This window comes from Anticarsia gemmatalis, chromosome 2, assembly GCF_050436995.1.
Source record: "Anticarsia gemmatalis isolate Benzon Research Colony breed Stoneville strain chromosome 2, ilAntGemm2 primary, whole genome shotgun sequence".
NCBI classification, from domain to species: domain Eukaryota; kingdom Metazoa; phylum Arthropoda; class Insecta; order Lepidoptera; family Erebidae; genus Anticarsia; species Anticarsia gemmatalis.
This window is the reverse complement of record NC_134746.1, coordinates 7188853-7210121: the sequence shown is the minus strand read 5'-3', so window position 1 is coordinate 7210121 and position 21269 is coordinate 7188853. Positions and strand designations below refer to the sequence as shown.

General features: G+C 34.8%; 4 protein-coding genes across 4 annotated transcripts in view; 1 reads left to right on the top strand and 3 right to left on the bottom strand.

The window, feature by feature from the left end:
• Window positions 1-21269, top strand: part of LOC142982211 (uncharacterized) — a 120607-nt gene that overhangs the window by 45091 nt on the left and 54247 nt on the right. The gene's annotated exons all lie outside the window — the stretch shown is intronic.
• Window positions 320-1878, bottom strand: LOC142982220 (uncharacterized). Its single transcript, XM_076128624.1, has 2 exons — window positions 1726-1878; window positions 320-1647 (listed from the first exon to the last, which is right to left on the bottom strand). The coding sequence occupies exons 1-2, from the start codon at window positions 1774-1776 to the stop codon at window positions 385-387; spliced, it is 1314 nt and encodes a 437-aa protein (XP_075984739.1). The 5' UTR covers window positions 1777-1878; the 3' UTR covers window positions 320-384.
• LOC142982248 (uncharacterized) lies at window positions 4579-5966 on the bottom strand. The gene is made up of 2 exons (XM_076128670.1): window positions 5834-5966; window positions 4579-5452 (listed from the first exon to the last, which is right to left on the bottom strand). The coding sequence occupies exons 1-2, from the start codon at window positions 5888-5890 to the stop codon at window positions 5048-5050; spliced, it is 462 nt and encodes a 153-aa protein (XP_075984785.1). The 5' UTR covers window positions 5891-5966; the 3' UTR covers window positions 4579-5047.
• On the bottom strand, window positions 10695-12219 carry LOC142982229 (uncharacterized). The gene is made up of 2 exons (XM_076128636.1): window positions 12160-12219; window positions 10695-12083 (listed from the first exon to the last, which is right to left on the bottom strand). The coding sequence occupies exons 1-2, from the start codon at window positions 12211-12213 to the stop codon at window positions 10938-10940; spliced, it is 1200 nt and encodes a 399-aa protein (XP_075984751.1). The 5' UTR covers window positions 12214-12219; the 3' UTR covers window positions 10695-10937.

Here is a 21269-nt window from a genome sequence, read left to right as displayed (position 1 = left end):
CATAGTATTGATACAATACACGTAATTTTAGTGTTATCGCTATCCTACTACGTATAATTCAACCCATAGCTCTAAAAGATAGTGAGGCCACTAGACGCAGTGGAGCATTATGTTTCGTAATACTAAATTAATGGTCAGTGCTGGCCACATCTGTGGATATCCGCCCGTAAATGTTCATGGACTCACAAACTAGAACACACTATCCTATAACGTTCCCACGGCACCACTAAATATTTGATTGAATTAGGATACTAAAAACAAAGTTAATTACCTTTCAATCTAGGGTTGAGAGATAGGATATTGAAACAACGTCTTTATCATAACATTTTATTGTAACAAATTGCTCTTATAATAAATACTTAAAATTACTCAAGTTACTGGATATTACTCATCATCGATGTATTCTGAATCGTCTTCCTCCGATATTTCTTCACTTTCAACTTTTTCTGTGTTATTCTTCTGAGGGGTTCGTTCTTTGTCCTTATTCCTTGATTCTTCATCATCGTTCTTCTTAAATCTGTTCACTGTAACATCTTCTGCGCCCGGACCGAATATCTTCTGATTAGAATAACCTCCGAATATCTGAGCCATTTGAGGTTCCGCCATCATATTGTTTGGACAACCATTATTCTGGCACGCATTACTCGGGCACCCACAATTTCGGCAGTTACATGAATTTTTCTCCTTCAGCAAGTTGATTATCAACGGGATAAGAGATTTTAGGTTCATCTTAGATCCTTTCTTAGGCGCAGGATATGCGTTGTTGACTGCATACTGAGGACCCAGCTCTGACAAAATCATAGACATGACTGAAGGCTCCTCTTCCACGGCAACTACTTGCGGTGATTGGTTCTGGAGATAATTTGTAAGCGGCTGGGCTTGAACTGTAATATAAGGTTGTTGATTACCGAGAGGTGTTACTATGGCTTGTGCTTGCTGCGGCGTCCCTTGCATCACGTTCACAACACCCGGTTGTGCTTGCACCATGTTCAGAGCTTGTTGGTTCAGCGCTGATTGTTGACCTTGAAGAGACCTTACGAGATACTGTTTCTGTAAATCTGTCAATTGATTCTGTGCAGGAACTGAGTTCGCGGTAAATTGCTGATTTTGTTGACCGTTGTTTTGAGAATTAATAAGTGATAGTAACGAGGGTTGACCCTTTAAGGCTAGTAATTCTGCGAGAGTTGACATTGAGATAGGTGGGCTCGATGTTTGAGACACGACAGGATTCGTAACGGGAATATTTTGCGGTTGAATTACTTGAACATTCGCTTTGACACCCCCGTTTTGATATTGCACAGCGGAATTCGGTGTCATAGAAGGATTGGCGTTTCCTTGAGGCACCGGCGTAAATCCAATTTTGGTGATTTGGAAATTATTTTGGGGCATCATAGTGTTCTGCGATTGCATGTTAGGCGGGAGATTCATTTGCGCCTGCAAATTCCCCTGCATCGAGCCCGATAGTGTCGGAGATTGTTGCAAATTGGCCGCCGCCAAATTAGGCTGCTGCGCCAAGTTGATATTTAATCCTCCATTCGGAATTTGATTTATGTTGTTCGGCGCCCGCTGGAGAGCTTGTTGCTGTAATCCTACGGCATTCACACCGATGTTTTGATTATTAGCCAATACTTGTTGTCCATAGCTGTTCTGTAAAGATAAAAAGCAACAGATAAAATCAAGAAATCTTAAAACTATTCTCTAAATACTTGAGAAAATAAAATTTACCTTCAAATATAGTAACAACACGAACGTACAATATAGTCTGGCTGTCGCCATCTTAAAAATCTCTGCGATACTCTTATATTAGTTCTTATATACGATTATTTATCTGTTCTGTAGATGTGACATAATCGATGGACAATTATCTCAGAATTACTTATCTTAGTGAGATGAGGTATGGTTTATTATCTTGTCACGTTCCTTCGAGGGAAATCAAACGAAATGGTCGAATAAAGATAAATGTTGAGATAATGTGCTTTCAACTCTAATGTACTGAGAACTGAGGAGAGCGTGTGTTATTTAAGGTGAAACTAAAGATAACATTCGATTCACTCGGGGCTCTTTGTTTAGCACGTTAGTGGTTTATATTACTCTAAGACATATAATAAATACTAATTGACTTTTAATTTTCAGACAATATGCAATATTTTTTAATCTTATCAATTTTGTAATAAGCAAAATATAAATAAAATAATCTTTATTATTGTTTTTCAATTTTATTCGCGTGTCGTTCATTTCAGTTGCGATGAAAAGTGAACCATAATAAGTCACAAACGTCAAACGTTGACGGTGTTCGGCCGGCACGGTGTGAGACTGATTGCGTTACACTTGACAAATGAACTGACCACATGCATTAGATGATCAATTAACTGCTAAAAACTTGCTTCACACCTACTCTACGACCATAAACAGATTTCAGGGGTATCTATTTGATTTATGAACTGAAACACACAAGGGTTTACGTTAGGTTAGGTTTCCTGGGCTTTTTCCGCACTTAGCCTCTTAAATGGGCCTTTGTGCGTGAAGGGTTTACGTTATTATTATTTTTAGTTAAAATCTTTGAGACAGCATCAAAAATTTGCTCATAATCGTAAGTAATGGCCCTTCTTTAAATGCTATACGTAGTCCAAAATTAAAATTAAAATAACGAAAAAAAAGAAAAACAGCCATAACCGTAGCATTTAAATAAGTAGCATAACAAAGAAGTAATAATGCAAATAGGTAAACTTCAAAGTTGTGTATAAACATCGTGACGTAACATTCAAGAATGAACAAGTCCCACAGGAACTAAGTTGTGTTAGCAATTTAAACTAGTTGACTCCAACTGCAGACAAAGGACAAAAAACACGAATGCATCCTAGCAGGAAATGAAAATAATCTAGTTTTTACTGCTACACTATAAAATGTTGATCATTTGAAAAAAGGAAGTTTCAAAATGTCACCCATTTTATTTCCATTATAGTCTTTATCTCAAAAAAAACTTTGTCTATGCCTAGTATCACCCTCTATTCCATGATGATTTGTTTTTAACACATTTCCGTTAAATCATACCTTCAAATATAAAACAACTTTCCAGAAAAGTCTTAGCAATAAAAGCTAAACATTTCCAAATAGATTTTTCCGATAAATTTGAAGACTTTATACCTTAAGACCAATGTGATGTAAATAATGGCGCGCTCAAAGGCTAATGAGCGAAGCGTCGAGCAAATGACTCTTGTTCAGCCAAAAGCTTTTCTCCGGAGACGAGTAATCACGTGAAAGCATGTAAAAAATTCGCATGAAATATTCCTTGTAATGTAGGTAGAATGGTATATATTTAGATACATACAAACAGTGTAGGTGTAACCGATGCTATTTATGAAATACTCTGTTAAATAATACGAGCTACGGCATTGTACTGCTATAATATTAATGCATAAATTTATGTTCTTTAATATTAAAATAATTTTCATTGCTACAACAGGACATTTATTTAAATATGCCGCAGTCACAGATTTTATTTTGTTTATTAAAACAATTTTATTCGTGGTTGTATACTTTTTTTAATCACCTCTTTAGTTAATAATGCTATAACTTACTGGCTGATTGCCGCGAAAAAATGAGTAACGCCATTAAGTTTTCTTTTTTATTTATTACTCTTTATTTTTTATGGCTTTTTATCATTGATTTTATAGTATTATAGCCTGTTTAATATTGAAGTTTGAATGTAACCTCTTTAAATTAAATAAGTGAATTAAATGTCGGAGGTATTTAATGTATTAATATTTGTTAACATTGTATACTACTGCAATCTGTTGTCGCGTGCAATTGAACAATTCAGCCGTACATTCCTTCCGATATGCAGTAAGCTTGCGTGTTGCGAGCTATGATGAACATGTTAGCTAAACCCAAGGTTCATTCTTAGTTAATGTTATGGAAACCTCTCAAAAGGAGATATGATAGGTAGGTACAGTTTTCTTTTGTGTATTTTTCGTTAGTGTAAAACATAGTGCATGTAATATATAATCAAAAGTAAACAATAAATTAAAATAATGTATTTAAACAAAAAATGTCTTCGTAAAATATTAAGTATAATTATATTATTATTGTAAATTTGATTTGTAGGTACCTTAATATTACTGTCTGACATATGAACATTAGATACGTTTTGATATTAGAGATACAAAAGAATTAAAAAAATACAAAACAAAAAACTAAACCTCGTTCATTGTCTGGATAAAAGTAGGATAACCGCATTAAAAATATATTTATTCTTTTTGAATGTAATTATCTTAGACTGCAGAAAAACGGAATAATTTCGACATAGCTTAAATATTGCCAAATTCTCAAACGACCTTTTTATCATCACTTAATATCTTCGGTTATTAAAAGTGGGTGCGTCGAAGCACTACACGTATCAAGGGAAATTGCTTGTCAATGAAAATTGATGGCGCACTCTCATCGTGTTTTATTAATCGTTTTGAAGTGATGCAGTAAAATGTACAATAACTTAAGAAATAAATATAAAGACAAATATATCAAGCGTTATACAAAAGGACAGTTTAGAGTACCGCTTATATGTCACGCAAATAATAATCGTACGAGTTAAATAATAATTTATTGTATCATTATATAATATGTACTCTATTTGCTACAGTTTTTCAATGGCGGATAGTGGTGTAACTTACCATCGGCACGACCAATATGTAAAACTATAAAACTGCTTAAATAAAGCTTGTTACATTAACAATTGTAATAACACATATTGTACAGATTCATAATGTAAAGATTATTAGAAAAAATATTATATTTTACGAGTATTTAAGATTTTGTTAATAAAAAGGCAACTAGTTAGCATGCTATTTTTACATGCTAACTGTGCTTTTTACAATAACATTTGATCATAATCTACTCTGCAAGTTGAACTAAAAGAAGAGCTCTTCTTACATCTTCTCGGCAAATTATAACCTACCTAGTAGATAAAATATTGAGCTAACAGTTAAGCTAACCAAAACTTATCTATAGGTAGAAAACCATTGCAATCAATTTTCAATCTTATTCCATTGTACTAAGACTTAAAATTCTTGCTTTTGCTTCTACTGTCGGCAGTGTTATCATTGACATTGTTTGTCGCATCTTGAGCATTCGACGAGCTGCTGGTGTTAGAATTATTATCCGTGACGATGTTTATCTCTTCATCAGGTTCATCACTACTGTTGCCATCACTGTTCCTGCTATCACTGCCATACCTAGTGATGATAGGATTATTCGTTGGGATCGGAATAGGGTATGGAATAGGAATGTTGTTTGAACCGCAGCTGCAGCAGTTGCAGCAACCGCAGTTACCGCCCCTGTTTCTTGCTGCTAGTAAAAGAATGGATAGCAGGATCCCAATGTCATCGTCATCATCATTGTCATATGATAACCCACCTCCGTAGTAAGGATATATTGCTTGACTGGTTACTTCTGCTTCCTGAAAAGTAAAGAAAATAACAGTAGAGGAAAATATTGTCATGCCTCCTTTGTGTCAGTACGAGTGAGACGGAAGATAGAGAACATAGAAGTAAGAAAGAGATAAAAATATGACGTGACACGCCCTGGGCGCTCCTGGCTTGAAACTCGGGTTTCGTGTAAAAAAAAGTTGGTGCATGGTGACTGTTTGTTTTCGACTAAACGTTCGAGTTTCAAACTTGTACATCATCGCGATCGATACTTGCAAAACTCCATTAGAAAGTTAGAAGAGGGTTTAAACTCTTTTGCACGAACATGTTCAAAAATACAGCGACTTGTAAGCAATTCAAAAGATAAATGTATTGAGTAACAAATGAACTGCGATTAAAAAAGCATGGCTTACCTTATAACTGAATAAAAATACAGAAAAAATCGCGCTAAAATACAGTATCAGCTTCATATTCGAAATAAGAAGTCACATTGGTTCTTGATACAAGTACACAGTCTATCTGTAACTAAGAGAAGTTTTCAAAGAAAATATTTTTTATACTCGGAGAGGTTACATCAATGGATGTGCATATTATCTTATCACTGTTACATCAATCTTACAAGCTTTATCTCACGTGCTGCGATTGATAGGCAAGCAATTATCTTTGAAAGGTCTAGGAGAAATGTTAATTGTTTGCAAAAAAACAATTAGTAATCGTACGCACCATTTCATTTAAATTTTCATATTTACTTTAGATCAGTTTTTAACGCTAAAATTAAAGACATAATTAGCGACCATCGTTTATCTCCCGGTTAAGTTATCTAGTACTCATCCGTAGCTGATTAACTATCAGCGTTAAGAGGTTAATTTCTTGTTATAAACCTAAGTATAGCAATACAATATATCGATGAATGCTTACACAATATTGTGCCTATTTCATTCTCATATAACCAATAAGTCAGTCTCCAATAGTCTTCAGAATCATTGAACTGAATTTGATTAACAAAGTTCTATTTTGAGCCGTAGTTACGTCTATTGTCTATTGCTTCAACGACTTTGACAATTTACTTCACAGCACTAGAGAGTATTGTTGAATTGAATTTATAAACGAACATACGACCTCTTTATGTAATCGACTTTAAACAATTTACAGAGTATAAGACTTCTGGTATAATAGTACTTAAATAGTTTTAGTTAAGTTATGATTTTAAGCATTGTAAAGTGCACAATTTTGAGCAGTATGTTATCAGTAATCCACTTTGATTGCCAATGTTTTGTTAAAATGATTCTTTGCTGTACTTTTCCACTCATTATTATATTTTGTTATTGAAATGTAGTCGAACAATTAAGGTCTTTTCTCGGAAGGCTTTCAAAGTTAGAATTTATTTCTCCACAATGTGAAGACGTATAAAAATAGAGTTCGTTATACAAAGCACATCACAAATTGGGTTGAATCTTTTCACAGGTTCTGAATGACTGACTGACAGTGATCCCTTCACGTCAACAATAACGTTACGAAGAATACAAACCCCTCAGAATATTTCGTTAGGGGTAACTCTTAGGTACCTACTGAAATATCACTTTACAAAAATACTGAATTTTTTATCACTCCTTTATAAATTTCAGTTATTTTATCAAATGACTAAACAAAATAGAACTGAAAGACTAGATTTTTTGTATATTTGCTGTATGTATTTCATCTTTGAAATAGATTATCCGACACTTATCTACAAGCTGAGAAAATGGCCCCTACTGTCTCTGTTTTTGTACGCTTGCTCTCATATACTTCTTTAGTGTAAAAATAGCCTAGGCGACAAGTAAGCTAAATTAAACCGAGCTATCTAAAGCGTATACGGTTATTGGGACTGTCGTTTTGACATTTAACAGCTATTCTCGAACTCTCCGGCTAATAGAGACACGTTCGCGCCGATATACGTAGATACATTGAATCTACGTGAATATATATCACGTAGATGTGTTAAAGTGTAGATATATAGAATTGTAATTCCCTCAATAAATGTAAACAAATTTTAGGCATGCAAGGTTTCCTCACGATGTTTTCCTTCGCCGTTAGAGCAAGTGATAATTATTTCTAATACACACTTAACTTCGAAAAGTCATTTGTGTGTTGCCTCGGATTCGAACCTGCGAACACTTGCGTGGGAGGTGACAACTTAAACCTCTCGGCTATCACTGCTTTCATAGAACCTAATCCGTAAAAATACGCGTACGATACGAACGGAAAAAGTAACATACGAACGCGTATGTTACTTTATTTTTCCGAAGATTGCCTGAAAGTAAACAGATTTACGTATATTACAAGGTTCCTCAGTTACAGTTGGAAACAAAAACTGTAAGGTTTTATTCAAACAGATAGCGGTGCGTATTCCTCACGCGGGACACTTGTGTGCGGGACTTTATAAAGTTGCGGCCTCCCACCGCTCACAGAAATCCGGTGAGACAGATTTAAAACTGCGCGACAGAATGTACCCTTTTCGCCACAAGTTTTGGTAACTTTACTGTTGTATGTTTAGTTGGTAGGTAATAGGACTACGCGGGCTTATTTTAGAGCCATGAAATATGAACTTTTATTAAGATTCGGATGGTATTTATCGTTGTATCCTTCTTATGCCAAACAGATTTCACAGCGTGCTAAGACCTTTGTAACTCATTCTATAAAGAGTGTTTGTGATGTGGTTTAGTTTTATGTGAATGATGATACGATCATATGCGATTATTTAGACAAACAAACGTCTATTCTATTTGATAACTTTTCAGAGACTGTTGTGTAGAGATGTTATGTATCGAACGTATTAATAACGAACTGAACAAGAAGTATACCTTGGGAAATTAAATATCCAGGGTTCATCATTCTATTATGAAGGTTTATATTACCATCTTCATCTAGTTCTATTATAAACCCTTGCGGCTCTTTAAAACTATATCTGAGTACTTAAGCCGGCTCCTGCGACGTGAGGCTATTTAGTTGTGTAACCACAGGGGTCCTAAATTATACGAGTTCTAAATATATTCAGTGGACGTAATAAATCTGTCCCTCCGGCCTTTTTCTACATTGATTTATTTTATTGAAATCATTTGTTAAGGCTGTATGGACCCGTATGTGTGTGAGTTTTGGTAAGTAAGTGAACACAATGAAATTAATGGTTTATTAAATCACTATTCACGGGTATTGATCACATCTGAAATCGATGACACTGCTTACAACTTATTAGTAAGAAGTAGTTTAAATAACTTATGTCATGTTTTAGAAATAATTGTCACTTGCTTTATCTAAGATTGCATGCCTACAACTTGTTCATCACATTTCGTGAGAGTATGCAACGAATTCCTCAACCCGCATTTGACGGGCGTGGTGGACGTAAGGCCTAACGCCTTCCTTGTTTGACAGGCAGACCTTTGTCCAGCAATGGGACACTCACTGGTACAAAGGAGTTATACGAAGGAGGGAGTTATTAATAATTTGTTCTCTATAAAAAGTATGTAATCTAAAGACAAACGCGTCTCATAGTAAAAACTATTTGCTAACCATAGAGACCAGCTGGTAGATCCGGTATAGTTCGCGTGCAGATTATTGTTAGTGTATAATGTTATAATTGGCAGTTAACGGTACAAATGAACCCGTCAGTCTACAAGTAATTACTGTTAAAGTAAATATAGATGGGAATCTGGTTTATGATATTTATAGTACATATCTGAAAGTATTACTGGTTTTAATGTGGCTCTGCATCTTTTTTTTAATAAAAAATTCAATTTAAATTATTGAAGACAAAGACAATATGAATCACTCATTTGATCCATTGAAATCTTTACATCAGTATTTATATACCAAAAAGCGTTTTTGACGTTTCATAAAGAGTAGCTGATTTGACTGGTAGCAAATCGTATTGGTATAATTCACTTTGCACTCATTTGTTTCCCAACTTCAAATATTATTGTCTTCAAAGGCTTAATATTACCAAGCATATAATGATACTAAATATATCTAAATGTCAGGAATCCATTACAAACATGAATACCTGTCTATTTTGAGTTTAATTACACATCGCTCACATCTCGCGAAAGTTGTGACGTAATTCAATAAATACGACATTGTAGAACATTCCAGAAACATTCGCGATCAAACATTAAAGTGTAATTAACTTGTAGCAGCCAAATGACGTCACAATACAGATTCTTTACAGACGTCTTTAGCCTCAAAGACCAATTATCACATTGTTTTCGTTATCTGTGGGGATAAGTCAGTAATAAAACGAGAAAATTGAAAATGGTCTCTTTGTTGTAATTCTTATGTTCAGTCATTGTTATCCTTTTGATCTTGGTTTCAGAGGCTACAAAAGAAGTAATATGTATTTGCTAATAAATATATCCTTGTATCTTTTATTAAGAGAATAATAGTGAGTGCTATCCGTACTAAAAGTATTAGGCTCTGATTGAAAAGGGATTCCTTTGATCCGAAGAAAGTATTTACCTACTCTACGTTGACAAACAAAAATATGAGAATACTCTAACGTAGCTTACACTTACGCAAATTACAACAAAAAAGTTTGTCTAATACTGTTTTTTTTTGGGAATGCGCATTATAAAATAATGTATCATTTTCCTTTTTCATCCTTCATTCAACACCACAAAATTTAAAAGCAAAACATAAAAAATGTGTGGTGTCGCTCTTACTAGCCAGCTGCCAGTTTCAAACACTTTTTACCCGCCTGTTAGCGTGAAGTAAGGGCTTGAAGCTTCTGGCTATTTCAGGATTATAAAATACAAACACATCGACTATTAAAAAAGACAGTAAACAAATCATATAATGTACTTTTTAAGAAAATAATCTTTCGAAGGAGATCGTTTCGTGATTTCTGTGACAGTAGGACAATAATTTATTATACAAAATATATAATGAAAGCTAAGGTCTAATGTTTCCACTCGTATTAAATATTCACTAACTGTTTTCAATTCTAGTTGTGTGAAGTATATTAAAATTATTTTTTACGTCTCATATATGTTACTAATATTAATGTAAAGAAGCACTTTGTAGCCATATTTCTGGACATTTTATTTACTTTTTCTTGTGGAATTTTATGGTAATATTGTGTTGTTCAGTGTGTTTGAATAAAATATATTTCATGCTTTCAAATTATAGCCGTAGACAACAAGAACGTTATAATATATTTAACCTCAAAATGCGTCAAAATGTTGTACATTTTAGAACAGTATTGCTGAAAAGTTAAAATAAATAAAACAGTTTTAATTTATGAAATATTTGTTTATTAAAATAATTATATTACTATTATATTATCTAATCATAAATACATTTTACTAGTTTATATCAGCATGAACATACCAACAAATTACGCTAAAATGACTACTTACGATTACGATACGAAACAATCACTTCTCTTTTTACCGTATTTCTTCATATTAAAGATTTGACATAAAGAAAAACTAGGATTGTGATAGAAATATACATTTAAATTACAAAAATGTCGGTTTAGAAAACGTATTAATTTCCTTTAGCCTTTTTTTGGGTCTTTGATTTAGATCTTCTTCGGCCCGTAATTATCGGGTTGTTAGTCGGTATTGGTATAGGATACGGAACTGGAATGTTAGTGCTACAAGAACAGCAGTTACCACCATAATTCTGGCAGCCGCCGTCACACAGCGCTATTAACAATATAGGGAGCAAACTGCTCCACTTGGATCTTGATCGTTCCATGATTATCATGGGACTGGGTGGCGGAACCATTGGTGGTAACGGTGGCGGGAAAGTTGACTCTTGAAGAACTGGGGCTGGAGCAGGAGATGATATTAGTATGATAGGTTCAGATGAAGGCGAAGGCGGCATATTTATTTGGAAACTCAGAGGCAACTGTGGACTGTACCCTGCTACAGATTCAACAACGTTAGGAACGATTTCTGCCTGTGCAACTACCGGTACTGGTATCACTGGAGATTCCACTACTGCAGCCGCTTCTACAACATTCGTTTCGACAATTCCTTGATAAGGCTCTTGTACTAAGTCTACATAGCTTTCCGCAAAGTTGTTTTGTGGCAGCATTCCAGGGATCGGCGTTGCCAAACCTATGAAAGGAGACACTCCTGGCATAGATGGTATTTGCACATTAACATTAGTTTGATAAAATTGTGCCAGTTCCGGGTTTGGAGTGAACCGTTCTGTGTACACGGTTTCTGTGTATGGTATTGATTGCGGTAGGGGACCAAGAGGGATGTTGTTTTGATCAATATAACCAAAATATTCCACTGGCGGAGGATAGTTTGACTCTAATGCTAATGATTCTAAGGACACAACTTCAGCAGACGGTATTGCTGGGGCAGGCATGTTACATGGTATTTGTGTAAAGGGAATAGGTGGGTTAGGTAAAGGATTAAAGTTAACAAAACTTTGAGGACCTCCAATAATCGATGGCTCCGATATCAGAGGTTGACCTACGACTTCATTTAGAATTGGTCGCTGGGAACCAGGAAGTAACCTTTGAGCAGCCAACAGTAGGTCGTTAGGAGTGGCAATATTCAATGAATTTTGTGGTGGAAGCAGTGGAAGAGACTTGCTGGGACCTTTAAAATTGGGACATATTTCTGACAGACGAGGAAACTTATCCGGTGAAACCTGGCTGGAAACGAGGCCATCCTGAAAACACACAAAAACACTTATTAATCAAGTCTTATCTTAAGCTGCTCCGAGAGAACAATCTTAATGAACTTACATTCACAGATAAAAATATAACAACGAAGGAAAGTGTCCGTCTGCGCGGAGACATTTTGAACAAATTATATTCACAGGGTATTAATTTACTTAATATACCTTGCTTTCCAGATATTACATTCGATAACATTGCTAAGCTATCTCTTACATCAGTTATTGCATATATTATTATATTTTCGTGTTGTGTACTACTTGTGTAACATAATTTCTGCGAAACTCCTATCACGAGGCATTCAAGACAATCAAATTATCGAAAAGGTCGTTTAAATGGTGAATTATATAATTTATACGACCGACGAAAACACAATTGCGGTAAATACGACAATTTATTTAATCACGACAATTAATCTGTACGCTCGGTCCCGCTTGTCCTTGCGGTCATTTTATAATCTACCTACTTTTACGACGTCTAGTACTTACTCGTACTTAGTAATATTTACATCAGTTTATTGTGATACTCAAAATAATTGACATTCCGGCTAATTTTGTAATGTATTGTATATATATATATATTTTATAATATGTATAATTGTAATTTTGTATTGTTATATTCTACATATATTTACGTATATCTGTTTGTTTCAGGTGAGCCGTACAACACTACATACAGCGCAATTTATCTTCTCCAGTTAACTTCAGTTGGTACGTCCGACATTTGTTTCTGTCTTATCATTAAAATGGCCGGGAGCGACTCACACGTAGGTGTTCAAACATTTATCACGACAATAAACATCGTCAGTTTTTTATTACACTTTAGGAAGCTCCCATACATATCGAGACAATTATTGGGTGGCAACGCCCGATTTTCCAAAAATAGCAAACCTTCTGTAGACAACACAATAAGGTTTCGCCAAAAACGTAGCTTTGTCCAAAAAACAATCGACGTGGGTGGTAATCGTAGTCCTCAATGGAACCAAATGGGACATTTCGCATGCTCGTAAATATCGTTTCGATTTTTACGTAAAAATGATCATTTTGTCGAATTTATGTTCGTTCACGTCCAAGTCGTTGAGTGACGAGTGTTCCAATTTTACATACAATGAAGTTTTTTTCTTGCAAATAAATCTTTTAGTGATCGAACTACGTCATTGTTTATTGTAGGATGTGTTGGGAAACGAGAATAAAGGCTGATTTATAATGTTCTGGATTGTGTTACATTGGGCAGAGCTCGAGTTTGCATTAGATAATGGGAGTTATCAGCGCTAACTATGATAAGCTCGCGTCGAGATACTAAATTAATTATAAAACAATATTTCTAAAACACATAAAGCTGGATTGACTGAATTAAGTTAAATGCATACCGAGTGCGATCGTCACATTTGTGTCGGAAATGTGTATACGAAAAAGTTTTTATCGCCTCGTGTGAACAATTGGCAGGAGGACATGACTGGTTAGATTCTGAACAGCGTCGCTTTTGCCTTTCCTTTGATGGCTAGTAAATCAGTAACTTGACTGTTATTCTAACGCTTTGCAGAATTATGTCATAGAAGTAGTCGACTTGTTTAAAAACGTGTTTTTTAATTTAAACGACATATTTGTTCGTACAATAAAGTCTACTATAAACGTTTCAGTGCCATTGTGCCAACAAATAAAATGTGAAAGCTGAATTTCTGTTTCAGTGATTAGAGGTTACATAATAGCAGTTTCTAATTTGGCCGATCTAAAAACGTTGGTTATTTATTTACACAGGATTTCAATGGTTCTGTAAACAATCCAATTTTCGTTAAGCACCATTAGTACTTACTTTTTTATTTTATTTTGCTTATCATATATGCCTTTGCTTTAAAATTACTTCTAGATAAGGATACTTCTAGAACATTATAACTAATGGAATAGATTTTTTATTAATTCTCTCACTTTTCAGTCATTTTTATATCTCTGCCTATCTTCATTTCCTAATGTGTTTGTAACGTGTCACCGTCGTCACAAAACACTCCAGCAATAGTTCATCCATATATAAGCATTGGTAAAGAACTCGAAAGGAAGTCATTGGAAGGAAGTTTGTCGTAGATATGAAGCGAGTTAACGACGTCCGCCCGCTATCGGCGGCGTGATTGATGTGCGTTTTTGTTCTATGCACTAGCCACAGCCGCTACCACATAGTTCTTGCATCTCGTTTTATCCCATTGATAGATAGTAACGTAAGAGTGAGATGGGTGTAAACGCGTGCCTGGTATAACCACGTGTCGCTGATGCTGCGTAGGTTGTAGATGCTGCATGTGATAGATGTTGATGACGAGCGACGCTACGTCGTGATGTGCTAGGCAGGTGTAGAGTCCATTGAACTGGAAATACTAGAATGATGAAACCATATTTACAATTATACGTTCCTAATCACGCGAAGTAAAAAGTCCCTGAAAGTTTATTGTTGACATTTAGAGTACCTAGCAGGTCTATATAAGATTTTTTGAAGTAAAAATGTGCTATACCTCAAGCACAGTTTCGTATTACAGCTAAACACTTTTCATTTAAATGAATTAGGCTTACGAGGATCATCTTAGCAAACAAAATTTGAAGTTTAATTAATTAATCGGATCAGTTATTCGTTCAACATCATTATCGTCGCTATAAATTTAATTTGATAATACTTAAGCTAAGAAAGATACTTTTATTAACGAAATTACTTAGCTCAGAAGAAATTTGTTTAAAGAAATAAATAGTTAAACTAAACGTTGATCACGAGTTGAATACGAAGAAGCTTATTAGAGGTGAATAAATGGTCGTTATTTGTTTTATACTAGACTCTCCATTATTTCTCTAGGCTAGAAAGCTGAACAATGCTGAGTATTTGCTAATAGTATCACGTGTATCTAAGGCCGGAGACACACATTCGTGCTAACTGTCCCTCGCATTACGCGGACACGACTGTCTTTAGAAAACGTATCGTGAGAGTCATCAAGTTTTTTCTTACACACGTCATTGAGGCTACTGGTTGCAATCATTGGTTTATTTCTGCAGTTGCCACAAACCTTAAAAAGTCTAAATAATACAAAATTGTATAAATTGCTGATGTGTTATTCAATAGATCGTGTAGTCTTAAAAGTAAAATAGCCAAGAAAATAGCCGTAACGTCCCATGATGCTGGTTTCACGGCACGATTTGGATAGACGATTACAAGCCATTTCGCGAAGGTTCGTGAGGTTTTACGAGCCAAGTTGTGGAAGCCTTAAGTAAATGTGTGGTGGTGGCCTTAAAACCTTTTAATAAGCCAGTGTCGCGATGTCCGGGCGGCGAGATCAGAGGACAACAGCCAATTAATTGGCGCGACCTTTTTATGGCACAGAAAATACGCTGTGTAAGTTTTTAAGTGGAAGCGCCGCTGCTTGTGAAATTGTAAAGTTCTTGGATTAAACTGTACTTTGCTGTTGTTTTTAAAGCTAAGTTTTTGCCTGTTAGTTCGTCAGCTGTTTTCTGTGGTATGGCAACGATAAAAAATAATATTTTCGGAAGATTTAACTAAAAACCAACTGTTAAAGTATGTTTCTTTCGTACTATATTTATGCAAAATATTTATTAAAACATATGTACTTTTGTAGCAACATTGTTTGCACCGCCTAAGCACACTAAAGTCTAGTTTTTTTTCAATTCGTGTCACAGCTGTCGTGCGTAATCCACACCTCGTAATGATTGGGTGTTATGACACGTGACTCGTGAATGGGACACCTTTATAAAGGCCGCCACTCAAAACGATACCATCGACAAGTGTTGGCAATTAACGAGCATAACTTCACAGTTTTAAAGGACTTTTTGAAATGATGCAAATGATACTTTTTGTTTTCGTAAACGCAAACATTTGCTGCTACCGTGAATGTGCATTTTTTAAATGGCAAATGGCAATGGCATAATTCTTGTACTAGTCAATGACGTTAATGATTTAATTCTTTTGTTGGAAATTAATGTCACAAATCGAATAGCATCGTTATTAATGGAAGTTAATATATGAATGAAGGTAGTTGTTAAATAAATTATCTGAATAATTTACAGCATAGAGCAGCCGTGACAAAATTAGGCACGATTTTATTTGACAAATATTTAGACAGTTTGGTCGATGGTTAAACTTGGACAACGTAAAGAATTTGACTATCGCTATTCGTTTCATGTTGAAAAAAAAACTAAATTAAAAACATCAACGACAACGATTTCGTTCAGAAGCCAAATGATGAGACATTAAAATAACAAATCAGCTGTTATAAGACGTGGTGCAATGTAGGCGTAACATACATTCTAGTTCTGTTTTTAATTTCAAAGCGAACGGATTGAGTTTCTAGATCACGTTCGACGAAAACAATATTTTCGAGTAGAAAATGTTCGGGACATGTCTGTAACGTTACTAGGTACCGAACAAATTGATTATTTGCTTGCGTATAGCAAACAAAGGTTTAGTTTATTAAAAAAATATTGAATATCTTCTTCTATCTTTATCTCTTTCTTTCATATACTACGCTGCTACATATAAATATTATAGTTTCTCGCTCACACACTTAATTTGAGTTGAGAAGGATTAAAGGTATCACTGGAACTATTAACGTCGGAGTGTCTTGTGATCAAGTACTACTTAACTCTTTACGAGAATTTTACGATACCTTTCCCTCATTAAGAGCACAAAACGTAATAATTGAGTAATAAAATGTTATTTCCGTCTAATTACTTTACTTTCTTCAATGAGCTTTCGAAACAACCTTTTAGGTTATTGAGATAACTGGCTACCTCTTTTCAATTGCAATGAAAGGCCTAACAAACTTCATTTACAACTGACACAAACCATTTAAGTTGACAGACGGCATTATATAACACTCCTATCGACTTGTTGGTAAAATTTATTGCTCCTAACGTTTCTATATGTATGGTAAAATCAATAACTTTCTAATAGAAAATTAAAGATTGAGAGAGTTTAATTTGAGTAATTATTTAACTGAATGAATTTGTTGAAAAGCGCCTGTCGTTGATAAATGATTTAAAACAAATATGGCGTGGTTTATACTATTATAAAAAATACCGCATTTGAAGTCTGTATTTTCATAAAGTAAAATTACTCCAGCTATGAAAAGAAAACAGTCAGGTCAACCCGCGACAACGGCAAGAGCAACCTGCGCAAAAATTTACAAATATGCGAAATATATTTTTGTACAAAGTTTCATCTTACAAAAAATATTTAAAATAAGTTTACTTTATTATTTACTTATACAAAAAAGTATTCACGGCTATGCAAGTCTGTAACTCAGTACAATATTAATGGCATAATAGACTGGAGGCAGGCTTAACAGAGTTATTTAGTAAAATGTAACAAAGTGAGCTAAAGTGCTTGTAATGAGTGACGAGCCCGTTCTAGCTCGGGATTCAATTAACACATAGCATTTACGTGCCTACTACATAACTGTGGAGTCTGTGGACCTACTGCTCTACATACTTTGACATACTTTAAAGTCAGCTTATATTTTTACGGCCTTCAGATACAAATGCAAACATACAGAATTTAATACTAACATTAGTTAACTGGTTGAATTTCCACTGAGTTTTTACAGATTTTTGGATACTCTTTGCTAATGAATGCCAATATTTCAGCGGGTTAATGGTTTTAGTAACATAACGTTACATTTTTTTTTTCTTACCTCAAAAAAGAGTGTAATCCGTTATCTGTAGTAATATTTTACTTAAATAAATCTTACTTTCTAACTGACTTCAAGAGATTTCAAATTCTTCAGTACCTACCGAATTTGTCTTATTATTAACCTCCTGAGACCTGTAAATAACTTTAAAACAAATCTACAAACTAACAAAATAAACATAACTTCACAAGATAACGTAATAAGTTAAGGAAATACGGAAGCGTGACAATGTTGCGACATGATAAGCGTTAGGCCGTTGGCCTGCGCCCGGCGCAAGCATGGAGCATACAGCGTACCTGCGCGCTATCGGTCGTACGCGCCTTATCTACGACGCGTTGAGCAATTCATGAACAAGGCCGACTCATTGTGTAAACTATGTCTCACTCACGTGTCTCATTCCGTAATTACATTGTTATTAAATTAATATTTGATGTACAGCTAAAAATAGAATTGTGTTTGTTGTCGTTATTAAGCAAAATAAATGAGGATAGTTCATTTGAAAAGGGTTTGTGGCATTGAAAACAATATTTGTGGCGGTGTCAGAGGCAAAAGATAATGATCTAAAAATACCTAAGAGTTTAACTTGACAGCAACCATTAGAGTATGAATAAATACGTGAAATAATATCCACATCATTATAATTTAAAGTAATGGGTATAAAATTACAATTATTCAAATTGTTCTAGAAAATTTGCCTCGCATAATAGACCTTTGGTCTAGTCAGTAATAAATAAGTAAAACTTTAGTTTAATATTACTTCACAGCGAGTATACAATTACATTCTAACTACAATACATATTAAACGAAAAGTCCCGAACTATTGACGCGATGAAAGCTTAGAATCCGTACATATTCCCCTAGCAACTACAGACAACTTTAGCCACCAGTGTCACAGCTAATTACTGAAACTGTTCGTTAATAGATAACGACCAAAGTCCTCCACACGGCTACATAGTACCTACATATTAATTCAGACCTAATTATAACGAAATAAGTAATCTACACAGAGTAACATAAACGACCAAAGTATAAAAATACTGTGATTATATTTAGGTAACTTAATTTAGATACCGTTGAACTTATAAATGATGAAATTAAATATATTTTCGTCTTCTTATCTATTATTATTAGGGAAATACACACCCCACAAACAAATAACGTCTAAAATATTTCAATTAATCTACAACCCTGGAATTCACGTTGAAAATAAATAGAGCTCTATTTTGCAAGCAAATATTTTCTCTCACGTCAAAACATTGAGAGTAAAAATAACTGACCAAAATAAAATAATAGAAATAAAACGATTGAGGACGCAATTTCCCACCCACACTACCTTTGTGAAATAAATAGAGATAATTGAAATCGCCTGTGTTATTTGTCCACAAATATACCTTAAAACGAATAGATAAAATAAATGTATAAGCTTTCTTCTTTTTTCGCCACTCTAAAATTCCCTAGTCCGCACCTTTCAGCTCTCATTCCCAAAAATGAGTATCTGTACAACCTTAAACCTATAACTAATGCAAAGTACTCTCCAAATAATTTTGGTATTTTTTATTATTATACAAAAAAATTACTTGTATTTTCGGCTAAATCGCCTAAACAAACAGCTAAAATTACAAAATCACAACACTTAACAGCTATCACAAACTTGGTGTTAGTCAATAGCAAATGCATCAGGTACTTCGCAATTCCCTCAGTCTAGCAACTTGTCTAATCGACAAGTTTCCTTATACTATCCAAGTACACTAGTAGCGTCTTAGCAGTTGGTGCAGAAGTGCCAATCAAAAGTGCGAAATATTACGATCCATTATCCACGTTTTTCGATCGCGGATCACGGGTTTTTCGATCCAAGATAGATTGTTTGGTGTAGATCTGGATACTGACATATCGACGTTTAAATTCTATAACCACGTAAGTCATTTTAAGCAACTTTTCAGTAGACACAAATTTCAATTTCGTCTTTCTATTCTCTGGACAATGACATCTAAATGTAAAAACTGCGAAAAACTACGTGGTGTTAGAATTTAAATCAAATAGTTATTGTATTACAAGTCAAAAGGTTGCAGCAGATTTATGGCTTTAAGAAAAAAATAGGTGTTAAAAGGAATATGATATTTTTCGACTGAGAAAATATCGTGAAGTCTTCCTAGAGCTCTCAAAGCAACATAAGCTGCATCGCGAGTGAACGGGTCTTCAGGATTTTATCCGTTGTATTTTCTTTTCATACAACCGTTGTTGGCTGTATTTCGAGTTCGCTTTTACCTTTGTAAATGACATAAAATATGGAGCGTATGCTACCAGCCATGTGTTGAGCTGTAGACAGTTACGTTTTCTTTAGAACAGTAGAAAATATAGAGACTAAAATGTATTGTTAACGTTTATTGATGGCTTTGTTATTGTCATAACACTATGTCGCAGGTTTTTATTTCCGAGACCTTAGACTGTTGTAGCATGTTCAATTTACATCCTATAATAAATCTCTGCTATACAAATCTGGCTTCTAACCTTTGTTATACGCTATGCAGAAATAGGTTGTTCAAATTGGCATAGATTGCTCGCGGAAATGGATCCAATACCACACGGAAAGCGACATGTCCTCGGCGCCATTCGCGACGTCAATTTGCACTATCCAAACATGAATTCCAATGATGCAGCAGTGAATGTAGGTGTCGGAACAATGGCGACCCAAAGGTGCTATCGTAGTGGGTGATCGTGGGTGAGTGAAAGGTCACGTGACAGTTGAAACAAAGCCTCCTTTTGTATTCATTGATGGTACGACAGGTGTGTGGCCGCGGCATAGTTTCCAAAGGAGCAATAAAATGTTGTTCCTCGTAAATTATAGTATAGTAAAGAGCAGTTATTGGCTTTACTAGACCTGAATCTATAATTTTACGGTAGACAGCTTGTGGTATTGAAATGTTCATTATTTACGTTTCAAAACTTTGACCAAATACGTAAACATTACTTTTTAAACACTTAAGACAGACTTAGGATAACACGTGGGTCGCATAGAGGCATAACGCAGTGAAGTAAATACCCAAAAAGCAACAAATAATAGAGATATATCTCAACATTGAGCTCTAAATATGATCTAGTTATATTTTAGAACATATCCTTGTAGTAACGTGTTGCTCAGACGACAGTCGTAGTTATTACTGTCGCACGTCGCTTTGTAGTGGACGTGACAAGTCTCAGCTAACAGATTGCTCAATCTCGAGCATCACGAGTTGCGCGAGCGTTCACGATAAGTGAACACTTCCTTCTGAACAAATACATAGTTACATTTGATTAAAGGGACCTAGAGTTACGTGTTCTTATGTAACTTTAAACTATGGGTTATAACCAACAAACAAAAGATAAAAATGTTTAACTATAAACTGCCTGAATTACCTTAAAGAACGTTTTGTAGCTCGTCTCATTACGCGATATGTTTCGGACGTGAACTAACTAGTTCACATGTTTATACGCTTGTAAATAATGTCTATGTTTAAGGGAAGTAAGT

Excerpts from the sequence above, each read along its gene's own strand:
- LOC142982220 (XM_076128624.1), bottom strand. The coding sequence starts at position 1,776 with ATGGCGACAGCCAGACTATATTGTACGTTCGTGTTGTTACTATATTTG. Across the intron at positions 1,648-1,725 it reads TGTTGTTACTATATTTGAAG|AACAGCTATGGACAACAAGT; the intron begins GTAAATTTTATT and ends TTATCTTTACAG.
- LOC142982248 (XM_076128670.1), bottom strand. The coding sequence starts at position 5,890 with ATGAAGCTGATACTGTATTTTAGCGCGATTTTTTCTGTATTTTTATTC. Across the intron at positions 5,453-5,833 it reads TATTTTTATTCAGTTATAAG|GAAGCAGAAGTAACCAGTCA; the intron begins GTAAGCCATGCT and ends TTTACTTTTCAG.
- LOC142982229 (XM_076128636.1), bottom strand. The coding sequence starts at position 12,213 with ATGTCTCCGCGCAGACGGACACTTTCCTTCGTTGTTATATTTTTATCT. Across the intron at positions 12,084-12,159 it reads TTATATTTTTATCTGTGAAT|GATGGCCTCGTTTCCAGCCA; the intron begins GTAAGTTCATTA and ends GTGTGTTTTCAG.